General features: G+C 43.4%; 1 protein-coding gene and 1 long non-coding RNA gene across 2 annotated transcripts in view; one reads left to right on the forward strand and one right to left on the reverse strand.

Moving 5' to 3' along the window:
* LOC114877166 overlaps positions 1-22,178 on the forward strand; it is a 171,816-nt gene that overhangs the window by 140,074 nt on the left and 9,564 nt on the right. Inside the window, exons 8-11 of the mRNA XM_046290135.1 lie at positions 44-341; positions 424-569; positions 20,560-21,402; positions 21,917-22,162. Of these exons, the coding sequence (XP_046146091.1) occupies positions 44-341; positions 424-569; positions 20,560-21,402; positions 21,917-22,162 (1,533 nt within the window). The remainder of the gene's footprint in view (positions 1-43; positions 342-423; positions 570-20,559; positions 21,403-21,916; positions 22,163-22,178) is intronic.
* Positions 1-22,178, reverse strand: part of LOC114877169 — a 67,003-nt gene that overhangs the window by 17,200 nt on the left and 27,625 nt on the right. The gene's annotated exons all lie outside the window — the stretch shown is intronic.

Consider the following 22,178-nt stretch of genomic DNA (forward strand, 5'->3'; position numbering starts at 1 on the left):
AATTCAATCAGCATTAAATAAATTGCTTCCCGTACACTTTCAGTATCGCCGCCAGGCCAGTGTCGATTTCCCAATTGGTTGACCGGTCATTCCAGCGGTGGACTAACTTGGCACACCCTAGACCTGACCAGGTCTTACACGTTTCATCCGAGGAACGCTTCGTTGCACGCAACCAGATCGAACAGCAGTTCCTCGAGGTTCGAAAGCGGATCCTTGGACGGACAATACGTTCCTGGACAGGAGGATCAGGACGTAAAGATCCTCTGCAACAGCATAAAGCAATCCAGCTCTGCTCAGGCGGTGACGATGACCATGCTGGTTGCCCATTTCACCGTCGGCTGGTGAGTCGATAGAATTTCCTTGATTGATCTGACAGGTATGGAAAGCCTTTCACAAATCGTTACGTATTTCTTTTGCTTTCAGTCGCAGCGGTTTCATGTGTATGACCTTCTATCGACGGGACGGCCACGTGATAGAAGTGCAAACCGGAAGTGCCGTTTCCAGGCCAGAAGAGGCTTGCAGTCCGCCCCATTTTCAACAGCACAATATACCCTTCCTCACCTTAGTCAGTGAGTAGAATTTATTTCATTCAATAATTCAGAAATGTCATCGTTCTGTTATATAGCAGGATGTCACGCCCAAATCTGAATAAAAAGCTCCCAGAACACAGGAAAGTAATCGTTATTTCTTGGGCAAATAAAGAATCGGAGAACGATCGAACTGGGGGGGTTGGCCGGTTACGCTCGATTTGCGTGACCCTCGAATTTTATTGGGTCCGAGCTCTCGAGGAAAGGGGCGGAGGGGAAAAAATGTGGTCGCTGGAAACTGGCTTCGACGTCGATAAACTCTTACAGAGAACTCCAACTCCGTGGAAAAGTTTCCCGTGGCGGAGAGTTCAAGGATTTAGTACGGTGACATTGTTAGGTACCCTGACTGGAAAAGGAAGCTTGTTAGCCCGCTCTTTGATCCTTTTATAATTTTCAATAAATTTCAACGCGGAATGTTTCCTTCGGCTCGTCGAAACAGCTACGCTCATGCAAATTCGCAATTTCGAATTTTTGCAATTCTTAAGAAAGTGTAATTTAATAACTTTCTTTGGAATTTATCTCGCAGTATCAACGGCGTCGTGTTATAGTAGGGTTAGAGCTGTAGCCGTGATCGGTTGGAACACCGGCTACGTTTATCTTCCTTCGACCCCTTTACCGTGTACACTGTACACGGATACAAGAACAATGACGGTGTTGCATGGTATGCAGTCGGTGCACACCGCTCACGTGTCGGCGTTATGCAACGAGGGTGGTAAACGAATCTTCCTGGAGAAATTGAATTTGTAGGGAGCCGGTGAAGCGCGTCACGAAAATCGTTGAAACCGCACAAATATTTTGTTTCATCGTTTCCACGATGGCTCGTGCGGTTTGGTCTCGCGGTTCTCTGTTTGTCAATCACCTCTTCTTTCTTCGCTTGTTTTTTTATTTTTACATTTGTTGCCGATTCGAGGTGTATCCTGGCCGCAACACACGAAGGTTATACCATTTTTTTCTTCGATTTTTTTTTCTTTTTTTTTTTTTTTTTTTAACCGAAACATTGTGGTTTCAGCCTGTGATTCTCGTGTCAAAAACATTTTATCGCTTGACCGTTTTGCTTTGGAAAAAACGCGGCGAGAAAATTTCGTTGATCCACAGCGATCGGTTTGCAACATTTTTCGGAGAAAATACAAGGTTCGCCAGAATCCTCTCGGACGTTTTCTTTTATACGAAAATTTCATTAATAAAGAGGAAGGAAAATGAAAGATTGATAAATCGTTGGTTGTTGAGTGTGACGGGTGGTCAGTCGGTGGAAAGAGGTAAAACACATTTTGTGGCAAATGCTAAGACGTCATTCACAGTCGGCTGAACAAGTCTGGGTAAGTCAGGAAAGAGAAAAATTGTGTGTAACACGTTTCTTCGATTAAATTTCAGTCCGATATTTTTGAAATAGAAACAAAAGCAATTATATTGAAGCCAGAGCAGCTGGCTTGACCCCTCTACCTGATACGACTGCAATCTGTGATATATTTTACGTTCGCTCGGTTTGGATTCACCCTTGCTAACCACCTTTCCTTATCCCAACACCTTCTTCTTGCTTCTTCCTCTAGTTTTCTCTATGTCACAGCTTCCAGATCTTTGGGAAACGGTTGGTTCCCGAGGGTCGAGCTTGTAATCCCATGGGAGTTATTGGATTCGGTTTGATCCAGTCGTTCGTTCTCCTTCTCCAACTCTTCGTCTTCTTTCGTCGCTCGTGTACTCCACACCAACCCTGGGAATGTTCGATCGAAGGGCAACCTCTCAATTTTTCATTCCTCGCATACATATTACACGTGGTCGAAGAGAAATTGTTTAATCCTCGTTAAGATCTAATACACTTCGAGTGTACTAATCGATTTCGATCGGACAAACGTGCTGTTTTATTAATTTTAGTAACGAACATACCATGTCGAGAATGGAACGAATTTTTGGGAAATTCGGTACTCAAGCGAATTACTCTCGCCGAACTTTTCGATCCCCGAAGCAAGTTTAAACTTGAATTCTGTTGGATCGATTCGAACCGTGGCGCACTCGTCGCCAACTTTCCCGCCGATTTCAGCACGATTATAATTTTATAATCCAACAACCCCGCGAAACTGAATTTCAACTCAACAGGTTTTGATATTTCGTTGATAGTTTTAAAATCATTTAGCTAGGTGGCCAACGTTCCTCCGGGATGTAATATCATATTATAATCTCTGGCACAAAAGTACCTAGTGACCTTAATCAGTAGGAGGACGTATGCGGAGGTTCCATTTTCAAGTTAGATTGATAGGGAAGCAGTGCGCGTAATAAGTGGGCGGCAGAGAATTCGAGCAGGATGGCTGGTGGAAGTTGTAAGAGGTCCGGAAGCAAAATCATCAACCGGATGAGTGAAACGATTGTAAGCGGGCGGCGGTGTAAGTGCACTCACGACATCGGATATAACGAGCACGAATCCGGCCAATTCGAAGTTACAAGAGGAAGGGAGGGAGGGAGGGAGGGAGGGTAAGAAGCAAAGTCTGGAATTGATCGAGAGCTAGTGGAATAGAAGCGAAGAGAAATGAATCCCTTGGGAAACGTAATGTTCTTCGAGAGCGAACCCATCTCGCTTATGTACCTCCCTACCCTCCACCTACGCCACAATAAAAAAATCCTACTTAACTTATACGTTCGTAATAAAACGAAACAATTTGAGAGAGAAGAGCGAACTAACAATAGATGCGTTCGATGGAAACGCCAAATCAAGAGTCCAAGTCCCGATGTTCGGTATCCATAGGGAAGCATAGCGCGACCGAGTTGACGAAGAGAACAATTTTCAAGTCCCTAAAGGTAGCAGCAGAAAATACAAAGATCTAAATCAAGAAAGGGCAGCAAAATGACCGCGAGGAAGAACGGAAAGAGTACCTGGGGCACTGTGTCTAACGAGCTCGAATCCCTGAGCAATTAAGCTTTTGCTGCAACGACACGTTGTTTTCGCTTTCTCCGAGGACACGAAACGTCCCAGCTCGCAACATCTTTGCCAGAAACCAAAAAAAGTGGCAAACAACGAGCAACATCGTTGTTCATTTAAACTGTTTGTCATGTAGATATAAAATATTTAAATAATAGGGTGATTCATTTTGTCAGCGTGCTTTCAAAGTGATGTCTCATTACCTTTGCTACAAGCTGAGTAAACGAAATTTAAATGAACACAGACAATTCTTTTGATTGTATTTGATTAGAGAAAGAAAGAATATTAAGTGACGTTCGTAATAGTCGGCAATTAAAATTATTGCCGACGTTGACTTTAAATTTCCGGAACTCTCGATCGCGATTCTCCAGAGACGCACGGTTCATTATCGCAAATTTATGCAAATATTTGTATAAAAAAGAAATAAAAAAGAATGGGTTTTCTATCGAGGAGGGAAGAGCTTAACGAGGAGGAAAGGGCAACAATCGTCGGTGCGCGAATCAAATTCGCTCCAGGTGGTTCAACCGAGTAGCAGCTGAATTTGTCACTCGCAGACCCCGCAGTTTTTTGTTTAATTGATTTATGGTACCGCACACCGATGTAAAAAAATCCTCCTGACGCGGATACCAGTGTCACGACAAAATGGCATTGTGGAGCGATTATAGATCGCTTGTGTCTGACGTTGTCATTAAAGTGTAAGCAAGTTTTTCTGTACAAGCATTTTCAATTAACCCTTCTGTTATGGTAATACGCGACCAGAAATGACGTTGCATTTTATTGTTAACACCAATAGGGTTAAATGATCGATCTCTGTCATAAACACAGGTAAAAAAAATGTTATTATTTTTGATCGATAAGAAATAACATACACCCTGGTACACCCTACAATGTTCTACCATAATTGAGTGGGAATTGGTACTATAAGTTTCCACTAACTTTTATGACATCATCAAAAGTTCACTCCTTTCCTTCGAACGTGCTGTGTATAAGCTGAATAAACGCCAGGTTTCGCGAAAAATCCTATTAACCATCAAAAGTTGGGGGTAGCATGGTGTAACCGTCAACGATATCTCTTCATCGAGGCGCACAGTCTCGTTCTTTCGACGGAGCACCGGCACGAAACGCGATCGAAATTTCGCGTGTTTGCCGAGCAAAGAGCACACTGACTGCCATTTTTCAGGCGAAAATTTGGCCGTCCTTTTACTTCGCCGCGTGACTCTTTCAAATTTACAAACCGACAAAGGATTTCCTAATACGAGAGCACCTTTTGCCTCGTTCCCCTAATTTCGGTTCGACGATCGGAATAAATTTATGGCCCCCAATTTTTCTCTCAATACTCCGGCGTCGGGTTAATTCGAAATTGATGAATGGTTAAATTCAATTGTTGATCAATTATCGGCTAAATAATCAGCGGGAAACGGGCGGTGTTTTTGTGTTTCGAGAACAAAAAGGTCGCGTTGAATTTCTTGGTTGCCTTTAATACCGTGCGACGCGGTGGCGGATGGGGTGTGAGTGGTTGCTTTCGAAAAATTTACGATTCTCTGGTTATTAAAGCTAAACGGGGGAAAAACCGCAGGGTTCGCCGTTTAAAACAGCAGCTTTCAACATTAATTCGATTCGCTCTCGTGTTCCTCTCGTTGGCTTTTTTTACCGTTTGTTTTCCAGCCATCAGCCACGACAGTTTGTAAAAAGCGACGGGTCTATCGAGGCGGCGGCGACGGCGGCCAGCCACGTACACATTTTTGTAATGCTGTAATAATCAATAGTACGCTCCTGTTAAATCGTGTAACAACCCCCGCCCCTGGCTACCGTCGATTTAATCGAGAGAACGAGAGCACGTACTGCTTCTACGTGAGTTCGTCTACGCTCCATCTACCGGGTGTATTCTTTTATCTCCCGATCGAATAAACTATTTCTTAAGAACGTGTTTCTTTTAATTCAAGCTTTTATCCAGCGAACTCGACTAGAAAATCGATCAGAATCAAAAGATCGACTGATGGAATGAGGGAGAAAAAAATATAGTCACCGTAGGGGTGTAGCGGCGGACGTTTTTGTGCTCGGCTCGATCGAACGCGATGCTCGAAAATTTGAATAATGAAAAAGGAATCGAATTAGTTCGCGGAACAACGTTATGTCGGCAATTACGTGGCTGGTAGATGTGCCGGTTTGTAATCTCGCGATCGTATGCAGCACTCGTAAACGCTTCGCGTGTTGCCCACGTTTTTACGTTTACGATACATCGATAATAAAGTTAGAGAACGTACGAAGAGGGACTGGCCTCTCAAAATGCTCCAACATTTCTTTCACCGGGTAATGCTGTCGTAAAAAAATATTACTCGTAACAAACGGGCAGCATAGAAGAGCGTTTTAAAATTCAGGATAGAGTTAAACATAGCGGTATAACAGGATATTTTAATTGAGAAAAAGGAAACAAAGTAATCGACCGAACTCGTATTAGTTTTATGGAAAATAAATGCAGTTTCCATCAGGCCCGTACGTTTACGAGGGTGTTTCCAGAGAAATAGAGCAGAATGGTACAGAAGGTAGGGTCAAAATACGATAACATAAAGGAGATATTGGTTGGCTCTTGTTCGTATACACGATGTTACTTCGGTTCAGGATTAGATCGGGTTACCGCGATGTGAACTGTACCGGTGCACGTTTTCGCGGTAAGAACTTGAAATATAGGTTATATGCATCGTGGCTCCGTGTCCCTTGAGGTTATACACTATAATTCATCGTAGTACGGTCGCTGGAACTGGCAAAAAACCCTCGTGAAAACGTGAGTCGAGCGACATGCTTCCTCGTCTTGGTCGGCCATCTTGATTCACGTGACGTACGTATCTTTGCTATTTACTCTCATTTTGATTACATTTATACATTTCGATAGCGATAAGAAAGTTGAGCATCAATGAAACATTTTATGAAAATTTCATTCGAGTGAAGCGAGTTTCCGCGAAATTTCATAGATAAAAATTGAGCATATGCAAGCTGGTTCTGTGAGAGAGTACGCAACGGATGAGTGAAAAATGGAACGAGTTAAAGGACCGGTCGCAATAAAGGAAGAAAAATGGCAGGAGATAGGGGAAGGATATGGTAATACTTTAGAAGAAGAGGCTCTTCTGCTGTTTCCGGGTCTACATACGGCTGCCTTGATTCCGGAAGTTCGTCAGAAGGTTAACGGTTTTGTTTGCTTCCGCCGGATGATCGAGTAGCGCTCGAGTTTGAAGAGGAAAATAGATGAACACGAGTTAATTAAGAAAGAAACTTTGTCGAAGTGAAAAGTGTGCGAGATCCTTTAATTCGTTTCGTCTTAAAGATAGAATTGGTTGTATATTTAAAGAAAGAGCTGTAGCTAGGATCGCGTTTATTTTTCGGGGCTCGACGTCTACAGGGAAAGTGGAAATTAAAGCGACAGGAGAAAGGAAAAGACGTAGAGGTCGACGAAGGTAAAGCCTGGGAAGCTGAGGTGGATAGGATGGTTGGAGGGTAGTCTGGACCCTCGACTAGACTCATTTTTCATAAGTTCGAAAAACACACCCGGGGCAGTCGGTGCGTAAATTTGAATTTCTTCGTGGCTGCGGCAAGACGCCTAGACTGTTCCTCGAGGGATGACGGAGGGAAGAGGAAGTCTGGAGGAGCCATTCAGCATGTGGCGCGGAATTTTGAACGTCTCCCCCTCGACATAGTTGGCTCATAAAAACATCCCATCTTCTTGTCATCGAACACGCTAGCCATCCTCGATAAATTATTGCAAGTTTTATTACAAAAAAGGAAAACGTTAAAAAATATTTTATACAACTAAAAGAAGAAATGCAATATTTTCGAAATTACGCGACGATTCGTTGAAACGTTGAATACACGATATTTTTCCCATGGCGTTTATTCGAAGCTCGTCCATGCAATTATACAGAAATTGAAGGATGTAATTACCAGGCTGGCGAATTATTAGATTAAATTAATCGTTGATTAAAGCACGAGTTACGGACGGTCGTTTAATATTGATTTCGTGGTACGCTTAACACGGATTTAGGGTTGAAAGGACAAGTAATTGGTGTACGAACGTTCATTTCGCTATACGTGACTTGTTCTATTTATAGACTCGTCAACGCCCGATCAAATTATACGGAGGAATATCATTTTTAATATTGAAGCTGTTTATTCATTCATCGAATATGGCTAAATATGTGATCACGTGAAAACTGGAAACGATAGAAAATTCTGTAAAATATTTACAGTTTATTCCGTCGAAACGATTCGTTTCCAGTAGACGGTTTCTGTAGTATTTTTAATCCTTGAATTTAATTGAAATTTACATCACTACCGTACGCGACGATCGTATGTTGGATGTCGTCTGCGAATAGAAGTCAAACGAGGGGAAAAAGAAAAATAGAAAAGTCTGGTTATCGATGACCAGGAAGATAAACGATAGACAGAAGTTGTTGGTGCGTGAAGTTTCTCGCAATAGGTACATCAGGCCGTTTTGTCTAGACAGGCTCAAACTGGTCGGTTGTATGTAGGATGTAGGATAGAACAACAACGACAGGAAACCGTCTCGATAACACCGCAACTCGATCTCGAGCGTTACCGTGGCCGTGTTAGCCTGCATTTCCGGCTGTCTCTTCGTGCACATCGAGCCGTACAGGTACGGTGTCGATGCCGATGTCGATGTCGATACACGTGCACAAGGATGAACGTGTCCTGGCGAGGAGAGAACGCATTCGTCATTGTTTTACCGGTTGAAGCGAGATGGGGTGGCACGGTTCGCCTGTCTACCACCGCAATTCCCCGAACGGAGCCACAGCTACAAGCCTGCCATAATCGAACTCGAAGCTCTGTCGTTTTCGAAAACGGCAAATTATTGGCCCCGTTTAGAACCCGTTCAACCAGCTCCACTCTCCAAGGAACATTGTTGTCTGTCCTGGATGATCGAGGATAATGCTCTTCGAATATGTTCCAACGCGTTATTCCCGCATTGCTGATAGAATTATAGCTATTGTGGGATTTAATTGAGCATTGCCGATAATCTCCAATAGAAAATTCCTCTTTCACTTTTACATTCCTCCTTTCTCCTTTCTTTCCCAGCTGCTAATTTAACCAGTCCAAGACAATTTCTACAGACCTATTATTTTTCGGCCCTCTCGTAAAATGGGCGAACTCGATCGTGCGGATTGATTCGAGCGATTTCGACCTTGGCAAAGGCGAGTACCCTTCCAGCTTACTGAACTTTCCACAAGGTTGAAGGTCAACTGGCTCTGGAAAATCGCGACGATGAGAAGTACGACAAGTTTCTCGAATGAAATGGCTTAGCAGATGAAAGGAGGCCGTCGTCGTCGAATGAAAGGGTTGCCACGGAAAATAGGAAGCCGGTTGTTCGAGGAGGGTGGAAAAAGGTATGGAACGTGTACGACAAGGGGACGTAAGTGACAAGTTGAGGGATTGCCGCGCCTACACGGTTGCATTCTACGCAATCATCCTCGACCAACTTTCTTCGTCCTCGCAATTTTCAACGTTTTTGAATCTACCTTGCTTTCTCACAACTCTAAAGACGTCGACGTCTCTCAAGCAGATGAAATTTTTCATCATTTCCAAAATTTCACACGTTTTCAATCACCTAATTAAGAGCACATTTGGATACAGTAATTTCTGAGAAATTTAATAAAATCATTATCCTCCCTATTTTTGTTATCTCGTCAATCGAACACAAAGCATTAACAAATTGACATTGGACCGTACGATAACAATTTTAATCTACGGGGATCGTTTTCAAACACGAACCGGCCGAAATGTTCATTTCGATCATTTGCATTTTCCTCTGCAAACGTGAACGTCAAACGATTCGATATTTCAGGAATCTTTCAGTCTCGTCGAATGTTCATTTATCAACCGGTCCGTGTTGCAATTTCCCTGAAATTAAAATGAATTCACTGGAGCCGTGTGCATCGACAAAGAATTGTTCAGGCTCGGTTAATTAGCGAGCCGTTAACTGCATCCAGCCCCTCTGGTACGATGCGAAAACATTCATTTCCGCCGGATAATTTCCACCGTCTCGTAACTTGCTCGCTAATCGTCGATACGTGCTCCAACAGTTTATTATAATCAGGATTATACGTTTCGATGTCTGGTCGCGATGTCGCGATGTCGCGATCGGCCAAGTATTTATATACCGACGATCTTGTCGAGAATTAATCTGGGACGAGATTTATGGAACTGATTTATGCGCATACTAAGCGCATTATAATGTCGGCCGACCGGTGATAATCCCTCGGTACTTAGCGCGTCATTTTCCTGCTTGAAAATAATTTCGCTGCCCTCGCGAAATTGCTCGTATTGTGTCTCCTCGGTACAGTCAAAGAATTAACTCGTTCGTGCAACTTACAGAAGGAAAGAAAGAAACTTTTTATATTTCCTCGAAACAATTCGCGAAAAAGATGAAGAATAAACATTGAATTGGAGGAACGGAATTCTGTAGGTATCTGTAATAAATTTGATCGGACCGCACACACCTTGAGATTCTATACATGCTTCTTACGCACTATTGACGTTTATTAGGTCGAAGGGAGAACGATTTCGTCTTATAGCTTTATCGAGATTGAAACAGCCCTAAGGTGGATGGAGAAGCAAACCTGCCACGACACAATTGTTTTCCTTTAATTTACTTCTGGTTTCTCTCTATCGACGAAACTGGTCAGCCACGTCGATCGTGTTTCACCTGACTGACCGATCGAAGACAAGGAGGAAAAAGGAATCGTTCTATCGTATTTTTCCAATTACCTTCTAGCCTCTTCCGGATTTCTGTCCGACAGTTTCTCTTCCATCCATCTCTTCCCGGGAAAAATCATGATATTTTCATTGGCACGATGCCAATGAAATCCCAATAGGAAGGGAAAAACTTGGAGCGGAGTTAACTTTGAACAATTAGTAATCGGTCGGCATGAATAATTGCGAAACAACCTCGAAATCGTTTAGTACGTACCGTGAAGTAAGAGGTTTCATGGCACGAATAGCGAGCGTTTAAGAGTCATCCTTCTAACTTTGAATTCGCGACGTTTTGACAGTCCACGAGACGTTTAATTAATTACATAGCCTTTCTTACTTCCACGTTACACGTATAATCGTGCTCACGCGCACAGAAAGGCCGTGTTCCAATGAGCGATATCAGCACTGTTTCTACCTCTATTTCTTATTTGATGTTGCCGTTCCCGATTCTGTTCGTTTACTGAGCAAAACACGCTAGGCGAAGGCTGCTTCTGTTTACGTTTACAGCTACACAATCGGAAGCATGTGACTGACTGTTTCGGAAACAGTTGCATTCGATCGGCATCGAAAACATGTTTTTCAGTTAGATGATCTTGAAATCGGTAACTGTATATGCAACAAATTGCTATTAAAGATAAGTGGACGGAAAAAGTTGAGAGCTATGAGCAGAAGCTCGGAGTAATTTATTAAGCACGCTTGCTAATCGAGTGCTGGTGCACTCGAGTGACTTTCAAAGTCGCCGCGCAACCCTTGTTCCAAGAATAAATGGATAATTGATCGTTGACAACAGGGCAAAAGGGGAAAACAACGCGCCTATATATCTATTAAATTTTTTTTTCTTTATATCTGCATAGACCTACATCGTAGAAGGCAATCATTTCGCTGATTCGGGAAATCAGCGGCAACTTTAAGATAGGAACAGATTCAGGCTCAGGATGAAGTGACGCGAGCTTCTCTCGAGAAGCTTTGCCGACGAAGAATGCTGGAAGAGAATGCCGCGGGCATCGAAAAGGAACGGGCGAAGCGTGGCACGAAATTTGCAAGCAAATTGCCAATTCTCAGGTGGCGTACAGATAGGGAGGGCGCATAGATTCACGCGGACGGTAGGTGGGAACCGCACCTGCGGCTGGATACCCAAGGGCCATCTCCTGACGGTCGGCGACCGACGGTCCATAGGCCAAAACGAGTTTCGCGAATTGCCACCACCACCGGGAATGTCCATCAGGGAACATCCTGGCTGTCTAGAAAATTTTCCTCTATCCATGATCCACCGCTACTTGGAATTTTCATCTCTCTACAAATTAGACCAATTTATTTTCCACCGGCTTAATTATATCCTCACTTTTCCTACTCTCTTCGTATTATCAAATATGCTGAATTGACATGTACTTTGCTTTCTTTCATACAAAATGTGTAAAAAATGGAGACACTTATTTTCCGCTGAAAATGACGTTTGGATAATTGCATCGCGGTGCAATCGTATCATTTGTATACGACGCCGAAGATTTCGCAGTGAAATCGACGTAAAATCCTCTTTCGCGATCCTTGAAAGGATCGTGCGAGCGTCTGAGCAAGAGGAGAGGAGAGGAGAGAAACCGGTCTCGTAAGCCGTTTCGAAGAGTTCGAAGAAATGCAGGAAGAAAAAGAAGGGAGATAGAAGAGGGTGAAAGAGCCTTCTGCTGACGTCGCTGGCAATCCCTGCGTTCGTCCAACCGAGCTTGCAGTTGCACATCTTGCAGTTTCGCTTTTTTCCACTCCCTTTCGCTCGTATGCTGGAATGCAGCGAGTTTTCTTCTCCTTCATCCCTCTTTACCCTTCTACTTCCCCTTTGTACATTTATTTTTTTATCTTCCCTAGCGTTTCTATCTATACGTCTACTTTGTAAAATTTAGAACGGTTTCGAATAAATGCCTGAAAATTTCGAAAGCCTCTGGCAGTTGAGTATTTAGATAGTTAGGGGTGGTTTTTATCATCTTACGCTCGTATCAGGACGCTGGCTGCTTCCGCGTCGATTTTCCAAGCCCCGTCTCGTTCCTTCTCGTTCTCACCCTCGCATATTGATTACATAAGCGACCGAATATACTACCCTCGCTAAAAACATCCCTTTAACGCGCACCACGACACCTACCGCAACCATCCCCGTGAACAGCGTGTCATAGATAAACGAGAAGAGTCGTCGGCTGGTGTTAGGAGGGTCGGCGTGTGTATTAACAGCCCCGCAGGATGATTTTCGGCCCGCGGGCCAAGCAGGGAGTTCACTTTGCGAATTTTACGCAACGTCAGTTTACCAACAATCTTATTCTCGAACGAAAGCTCCGCTCGTACGCAAATAATGGAACACAGCCTGTTTAATTAACGCGGTTCCTGCACCAGAATTGGCTTCATTTACCAACAACGAATATAGAGTGCAATGGAACCGTCTCGGTGGATTTATTTATTTTTCTTTTAAGACCACATATCACGCGGATAATTAGAGTATTATGAGAATAAAGAACGCACGTTGTATGTTTCAATTATGAGAGATGCTTGACTAGCTTTTATCATGCGGAATAAATAGGACACTTAGTGTCTTTGAGATTTTTGTTTACTCGTTTTCTGCTCCGGATGAGAGTCGATCAAATATGAACGAGAGTTTTATAGCAGAATAGTTAAACACGAGTTGATTTAGCTTTTTAGAGTGTTTAGAGAGTCTATCCATCCAGACTCGCTAGCCGGTGATGATAGTAGAAGTTTATTTAAAGCATCCCACCTGGGATTATGCAAGCCTTTCGCTCTTATATCGTTTTAAAATAGAGAAGGATTGGTGTTGTTAAAGCTTATCGTATCAGTGATCGAGTATCCCGTTTGCATTCGGTGTTTGCCGTAACAGAGAAGAAAAGTACGCGGTAAATTTACCAGAGAATTTCATTAGTGGCCGCGTTTAGTTTACTAGACCGTGAACCGAAGAAGCTTGTTGTAGTGCAGATGCAAAATTTTATTAGCGAACTGCGCGAAATATATCCACTGCAGGTTGGTTGGATAACCCGGAAAATTGCTGCACATAATTGCTGTCTAACGTTAAAATTAAGGTACTGTCGGATGAATAGTTTGACACAATTATAACTTTTCCACCGAGAGAGGGGGGGAATCGTGTGGCATACCATTCTACCGCGGAAACCACATCCATTGAACGAAAATTTAATACGTTTTGTTGTTTCTCTCTTCTCTCATTAACCCCTTCACTGCTATCGGTAGCATCAAACGTGGAAAATTCACTCTACCATCTATCGTCGTTCGAAATCTGTTGTTAATTACAATTACCAGTCCGAATAAAAAAAAGAGGTAGAGATCAAGGCAGTTGGATTAATTTCATTCTTGTTTTCCGTATTGAAGAGGAACCGGAAGAACGCTGATCGTGCGTCTGGCAGAAGGGAAGGTAAACGTTCGTTGTTGAAGAGAGAGAAAAACGAACGAGCAAAGACGAAGAAAAGAACGGGGCCAAGCAAGTACACAAAGTAGACTGAGGGAGGATTGTTATTTGTTCTAGGGGGGTATAGTTGTCCGGTATATAGAGAGATAAGAGGAAGAATGATGTACAAACACGTGACATGTATAGCCATCACGTTGAATAGAGCACGCGAGTCGAATACCGAAAACAATGTTGAATAACGTGAAAGACAAATAGAACTCCTAGTCGATTCTGTTCACGAGCTAAGCTATATTTGCGATTTATTCAAAGTCCTCGCAAACCTTCTCTCTTTTTCTCCCTCACCAGCCGCTATTTATACTTTTCTCTCGCGATCAGACGATCTTCCGGTGCCGTTCGATACGACGCGACGCGACGCGACGTGAAATATACGAAAAGAGAAAAGGATGTTTCGTCGCTTGGTACCCCTTACGAACGAAACTTTGTTTAACAAAATATTAAATTGTGACAATTAAGAGAACAAAGCCTCTGCTACGCGTCATCGTTGATACACGAAACAGTTCACGAACTACGTTTCTTTGTTGAAACAGAGAAATTAAATCTGCGAAAACACGCGGCTCTAGTGGGATCTACGAATATAAATAACTTGATGCAATTAATGCGCTCTGTTCGTGATCCTCTTAAAAAGAACGACAGAGGCTTCGTTGAAGATTTTTCAGCCATCGCGCTAATTCTGTTGCACTCGTATTTCTTTGAAGCTACCGTTTCATTATTTATTCATATATTCGTTTATACCAGGCGAATTCTTTTATGTTCACAGTAATTCGTTATAACAGCGACACGCGCAAGAGATAAGTTTAGTGAAAAATAAAAGGAAATTCTCCGATTTTAGGGTGTTTCCATCGGACGCCGCGCGATTCCGTGTTTGAACACGGAAATAAGTAGTACGTATCAATGGCTAGTCGAACGAGATTGTGCGCGATCGATATTCAAATTGAAATTGTTCCGGGCATTGTCGTTGATTCGAGTACATTCGTTTCGTTATTCATATGGAAATGGGGGAATCGTAATTTTCCCATGGAAAAAGGAAGAAAATAAACGAGTCTCGGTGGGTATCGGTGCCAGAAGCCGGAGGTTAAAGGTTGGAAAACGTGTCTGGTCGGTTGCCGAAACTCGCGCATAAATTTCAATTCGAACGTCGAACGTTGAAACGTGGATCATCGGTGGGCCAGGCGTAATTGAAATTAATTTACAATCGATATCGAGCCACGTGACCGGATCCAAAAGGTCTGCCAACAACGATATCGTAATGCACAAGGAGAAATCTGTTTCTATCCGTTGAGAAACGGCCCGAGGCAGACGAGAGGCGTATTCGTTCGACTCACGAACGTCGAATAAACGCGAAAATTATTTTCTGGGTCAGAAAGGTGTTCCTGACGTTCGTGCGCCAACTAAAATGCCTGTCACGAGTGCAGATATTCTGCTGCTGAGGAAGGAGTCTTAAATTTCACTAGAAAATCATTTGTAAAATCCCGATCAATCCGTTTCGTGATATATTCGTGGGTAACTTTGAAATTAATACTACCAACAGGAGTAAACAAGTTACTCGAGTTGACACAACAAGCCGAGTAGCTTCTTGACACCGTTTTCCACGTCGCAAGCGAAACCAGCGTTTCTTTGAGGAGCGCAAAGAAGAAGGAAAAGTAAACGAGAATTAGAAGTATGTTTACACGCGACATTTGATGCCACGATACCAAGTGTCAAAGCTAAAAGTCGCGGCACCATGGCACTGAGCTTGGTGTCACGTGAAAACATGCCTTAAAATCGCGAAGAAAATAATTTCTACGTCAAAGGGTAGTTCTGCGGGTTTTCACGGTGGATCGATCACGGAGCCACCTTATATAACATCGAAAGGAAAGGGAGGAGAGGGTGAAAGGCCTCCTTTCAGAAACGCAGGAGTAAACGTTGCTAGGGTTAGGATTCGCGTCTTTGAACTTGACACGGGTCACCTGACTCTGCGGCTTCAGCCTCTTCTTCGGATCCTTGCTCCTTCTGTCCTTCTTCCCATCATCCTAAACCCACCCCCAATCCCGTTTTCACCCTTGTTTTCCTCTCTTTTTGCCAACAGCTACCAACGTTTCTCATTCTCTGTGAACCGAGTTTCCTTTCGAAACGACGACCACAGCCCGTCGCGTTATTTCCTCCACCCTCTCCTCTTTAATTTTCTGCCGCGTCTGACACACTCTGTCAGGGTGTATCGAGGTTAGCACGTACAAAAATGCCGAATCGTTTCGAACCTCGCCTAATCGTTATTACGATTTTCTTTTGTATGGCGATGCGTTCAATATCTGGGAAAATCAACGATTTAACAAGAATTGAAATTTCGAAATTGGATCGAAATCGATCGATTGTAGGGGAATCATGGAGAGAGGGAATATTGGTCGGCAGCGATTGGCCCGATGAATTTAGTGGGAACGTGGCTCGGTTGGCATCGGTCATTACACCTAATGGTTTAATATTCGCGATACAAAATTACGTAGGTGGCTATATTTGACAGAATCGGGTCGAAATGTTGGGCCGGGCAATAATAATCAAGCCGTCCCAAGCTCGATGTCGTTTAGCTGCACTCAGCTTTAATTACATCGCTTGTCATGCGTGTTTACCGCCGGAGATATGTGTATTTTGCCCTCTATAATGCATCCACGAACGTTCGTTCGTTCGTTCATTCGTTCGTGTGCTTTTGATTTACGAAACAGCGAAATTCGTTGCCATTTCGTTTGTTTCTCGTTCAGTCGTTGGCAAAATATGAACCCAAATGTCATTATAAATTTACACTGTCCAAACCATATTAAACTCCGTAATAATTAGTTAACACGTCGACGAATTAATTTATCGGCTAACTATCCATTTCCAAATTTATTGCACTCTATAAAAAGAAATTTTGTCGTTTTCTGTCGAAGCTTCGTTGAAAGTTTCACAAGTAAAAAGAGAAAAAACGGAAGGAAGAAGAAGAAGAACAATGTTCGTTTAAAAATTATAATATTAAATGGCATTCATTCGCAGCGAAATATTCTCCATTATCATGGCGCGTAACAATCCATTAACTCGGAAAATAAGAGCGGATGACAAAGCTTTTCTTTTATCGGGGAGAGAGAAATTACCGAGCGAGGTGCCACCCTTCGTTCTCCTCTCGGTTGGTTACAAAAAAAAAAGGAGGGAAGAGCAGCAGGATGTAAAAAAAAAGAAAAAGGAAGAGGCAAAAAAGTATAAGGAAAAGGTGAAAGAAAGCGAGAGAATAAAGAAGCTTGACGTGGAAGGCTAAGCGAAAATATTGCACTCGTTCGGGCAGAATCAAAGAGGAGAAAATCAAACCGTAGTCCACGGTGGGAAGTTAATGCGAATTAAAATCCAATTCCGCCGACGAGGGAACCCATTTCCAAACGTTGTGTCTTCGTAGCTGCTAGGGAGGGATGAAAAGAAAAAACAAAAAAAAAATAGCAAGTTCGTATTGCTGAGTGGCAACCGAGGGAGAGAGAGAGTTTAGAGAACGAATTTACACGGAGCAAAGGAAAAATGTTTCGCGCGGTGGGTATAAATATTTAATAAACACGCGCGCATTCAACGACGATAAAATATTCTCGTCCGTGTCCCATAAATATTTTTATACGCCTTTATTCCGTGCAAAGTGTTTTTCGGATTTTCGCGAATACCATTGCCCCTCGCTTTCAGAATCGTCTTCACTTATCCCTTGTTCCTGACCCTTGCCATCGCGCTACCTTTTTAAAAAGATAGACTCTTTTGAGAAAAGATATGCTACCTAGACAAACACTATTAAACTAATCAAAAGCGAACGTTCCACGCAAACAAAGTTACTTTCGCACGAATAAACACGCGAGTCACTGTAACTGGCAAGAAAATGCTGAAACATTTTCATCCTCGATTTCAGCCTCGAAAGACAGCAACATTTTTCCAGAAAGGAATAAAATGTATCTTCAAAAGTTTACCCAGGTAACTGGATATCTTTACAATGAAAATGTCGAAAAAGAAAGGAAGAAAGATAGAAGAAGAGAAAAAAGAGGAGAAAGAGTTAATGCCGTTCGGAAACAGACGAAACTTTGCTCGACGTTGTACACGCGGAAAAATATCCCCCCGTTCGAGCAACAGCAACAGCAACAGCAACAGCAACAGCAAAGCAGAAAGCGTCGTCTCCAGTTGGAAAGGCAGTCCACGCCCCCCCTTTTCACTGCCGAAAGTTATTTCCGCTGGAAATTTATCGCTCTGCCGAGAATCGAGGCGTCATTTCCGGGCGAATGAAACAAAGAAAGCATTCGAGCCTCGAGTCGAGCAAAAGATAATTGGCGTGCCGTTCTATCGTGTCCTTTTTCTGCTACAGCACCCCTGTGCCGCGGTGCGCGCCACCCCTGCAGATTTCTTCTTTCCGGAAGAGAACTGTAGCCGGGACCGTTAGCTGACGATTGTTAAATGTACCTACTACGCTTTCCACTGATTTATTCCCGTTGGGTTTTCGAAGGAGAGAGAAACCTGGATATTTATCGTCCCCTTCCGACGCTGCGGTAAATAATGTGTTTGCTCTTTAACACGATTTATTTGGGGGCCAGCCGTGTAACGGCGTTGTATAACGTATTGTGGTTTTCCCGAGACGTATCGTGTTCGGCCAGAAGAAAAACTGTATACGTATAACCTGCTACGTCTACCGATGTACAAAAGGAGAGATATATATCTTTCGAATTAGCTAATTGTAAGATGTTTATTCCCTTCTGATTCCCCGAAGGGAAATGGTGAGATGTAGAGGGGAAAAAAGGAATTTTTACGATGACCTAACATTTTCCTGATCGTTAAAGTGTTAATTTTGTTCCGATCGTGTTGCCGTACCGTTCCAATTTTACGATACCGCGCGTGCGAATAAATACTCGTACCGGAAACCGGGCCAAATATCCATCAGACGTCGAATTACAGGTTCGTGTTCAAGAGCCCTCCGACAGCTTCCACGGCAAAAGTTGCCGGAACAATTAAATTTAATTGACGGTCTCTTGGCGCGAATCGCGTGTCGATGCTGTTTTCGACGAAAAAAATAAAAAAATAAAAAATTTAAAAAAAAACGGAAACGAATGCGTTATCTGTACCGTGAATCTCGACATGAAATTTCAAACTCTTCAACTAATAAATCGATCGATCTTTCAAAATTATTACTTTTGCTCGGAGGGAGAGAAAAAAATGTTCATACGGAAAATCGTTCACTTTTCCCGGGTGCAATCTCGTTTCTTCTTCACGAATCGTTGAAAATTTAATTACACGATATTGGCTTTCCACCAGAATACTCTCCGCGACGATGTCCGAAGCATAGAGCAACGTGGAATGAAATTTTGCGAACCACAGACTGACCGCAATTTGTATTCAGGCAATAACGAAACAGGTACCTCGAAAGAGTCGAAATAGTGACTATTAGCACGGCACTGCTAACGCACCAAGTAATTTTAATTTCATCTCCTTCGAATTAAAACGAAAATAAAAATAAAGGCATGAAATGCGATCGTTTAAACGTTAATATTAAAAAATTACCCGGAAAGTATAATATTAATATCGAATAAAATGCTGGTTAATCGAAAGTGGTATTGAATTACCGTTGAAAATTCTACGGTTATAATTATTAGTTCTGCATCGCGCGAGAGGGTGTATTAAATGGCTGGGCATTCTCTACGACACGAATGTAACAAAGCTCACTGAAATTGAAGGAAAAGTAGAAAGTTACAGCACAACCACTCATCGAACTTTGCTACTTTGCCATTGAAATTCGTGGCCCGGCAGCAATTCCGCAATACATTGTCGAAAGTTTCGCTCGACGAACGTAATTAACGATCGTCGAAATTCACGATTTGTTCGGCCCGATCGAAACACAAAGAGGTGAAAGAGGTGGACGAGGGGGAATTGGCTGAGCAATAGGTCCCGGCCTTCTCACAGATCCTCGCCCTTATTCCTGTTCCCTTTTGGCGAGGACCTTCGTATCGAGAATCGCCTAACGAGTCGGAAAAATCGAGTCTCCTTTGGCTGTTCGAGCTGAGCTTTTTCGCCCAGCCGACGTAATACATGTCTAATTAACCATAAAAATAACGAGATTTTAGCGGGCAACTTTATCGAGACGAGCATCGAAATTGATTTCCCGATCGTGTCACGCAGAGCAAGAAGAAAGGACCTTTTCATGGACGAACAAACTCCTTTTTACGCTTTAACTTTATTTCTACGTTAACCAAAGTCTTCTCACAAATACGATGTAAAGTAACTTTTACTTCGCAAACTTTTCTTTTATCAATTAATCTCGTTAGTTCGAAATTCTCAACGTAAATTCTCGGACAGATTCAAAGGGTGAAAACAATTTTTCGCGTTGCTCGCGGTGTTTGTTTAGCATCTTGGATTCTTGCCCACCTTTCGGTCGCCTCATTAAGCTCGAAAATAATCCCGTGGCGAGTAGCAGTGTCGAAACAACGAGGAGAGAAGAGAGAGAAGAGAGAATTGTGTCGCGAAGCTTGGGCAAGCAGAGGAAGAAGAAGCGACTGGCCCGAGGGTGCGACGTCAGATTTGTCTCGTTAGGGTTCGCATTGTGCCTGCCTATGGCCGATTTACGCTCTCTCGTTATAGTCATCCGTTCTCCTTCTCTCCATCCATTGGCAAATCCTTGGCCATCTAACGAGCTTTCATTAAAATCACAATGCCATTTCCAATATTCTTATGACTTTTCTCTCGATTCGATATCACGTAAGGGGATGCGTATAGGTCTTTAGGTAAATTAACTTGAATCTATTTTACCATCTTTTTCCCAAGGATTTCCCAGCACGATTTTCTCTTTCCAACTTTCTGAAGCAAGTATTTTCTTGAAATTTCAGCAAGTTCGCCAGAGCCGCGTACGTGCCCGTACCTGGGTAAATTCACGGTAACCGGTGTGAACCGGAACCAGAGGAACATCCGTGAAAGTCGCAGGAACCAACACCAGGAGGCAGTGAGACGTGACAGAGAAAAAGTTCGACACGCCCAGGAGCGTAGTCAGGAGGATCGACGAGGCCGGAAGCTCGACTTCGACGCGGAGAAACGACGCGCGAACAACGAGTATTTGGTCCACGAGCGAATGGGAAGACGGGCCAGGTCGAATCGCAACAACAGAAGTCATCGAGATCACAGCATCGAGGAGGAATCCTCGAAACGCAGTTCGGACATCGAAGACCTGCTACTGGAGCGTTCTTGGTCAAAAGTGAGAAGATCGGACGTACAACGAACGTCCGAGCTTGCGACCAGGTCGAAAGTCAGAAGAACGCGCGACCTCGAGACCAGAACGAGAGAAAAATCGAAAAGAAATCCGAAATTGGAGGATTTCCGGGTGGACGCGGACGATTTCGCGCGAACCGGACAATTTTGGACGAGCGATTTCGACGACTCCGATGGCTCGAGCATCATAGACGTTGAAGATGATTATTTCGGTGATTACCCGGACACTGGGGACCTGCCGAAAAAGAGGTCGGACAGGAACCCGGAGGAAATAACGTACGAGCTTCTGAGCAGGACAAGAAGGGACGCCGAGGAGTTGGATGCTGTGGATGGTTCTTTTGAAAAGAGAGAAAAGAGGGAGGAGGATATTTCTAGATGCAGCTCCGAAGTCACTACCATTACCATTGGTTGCTCTACTGCGGATAGAATGGAGTTCCAGACGGACTGCGTCGAGGATAATGCGATTGGTGAGTGAAGTCTCGAGGAAAGTATTTCAGAATTTTTTTCTACCGTACGGGTATTCAATATACGTTGTTATTAGAAGGTGTAATAATTCAAGCGATGACCCTAGCGCCGTCATTCGAGGGTTCAAATCCATTCAACGACGTCCGAAATGTCTGAATTATCAAGAGCAGCAAGTCTCGAGACTCGTCGATAATTAAAATCGCATTAACGGTAGAGCGTCGTTCAGTGTATAGGGTGTCTCGCGACAAAATCTATCCACGATCTTTTGAAATCAAAGCCTCGTATAAGAAATTAAAAAAATTATTTCAGAATGATACGTCTGACAGAGAGACACCCTGTATATCGAGTTGATCGTTGCAGCACTCGAGCTTTTATTTCGCCGGCATTCAGCCCCGGAGCTTGTCAAAGTTTATTTAAAGGATAATGGCACTCGAGGGGGTATACCTCCCAGCATTATCCTGAAAGTTCGTTCCCTTCGAGATCGAGTAAGGAGCAGAACCGCTTTCTCTTTCGCAGCTTACTCTTGCCACGGTAGATGGTTCGACGCGGAGGGCACCCAGTTCGTAATCGCCACCCAACTAGCGCCAGGAACCACCTGGACCAACGAGAACAACAGACCTCAACCCTACAGGAACAGCCGTAGATTGTGCTTCATGTACAAAGAAAGCGGTGGAGTTGTCAGTTTGACTGCCAGCGAGGTGGCCTGTCAAAGGGGAATACCTCCACCCCCGCCAATGTTGGCCTTCAACGCTACCAGCACCGGTGAGTACCTCGTCTT

The sequence above is a fragment of the Osmia bicornis genome, chromosome 2 (genome assembly GCF_907164935.1).
Source record: "Osmia bicornis bicornis chromosome 2, iOsmBic2.1, whole genome shotgun sequence".
NCBI lineage: Eukaryota > Metazoa > Arthropoda > Insecta > Hymenoptera > Megachilidae > Osmia > Osmia bicornis.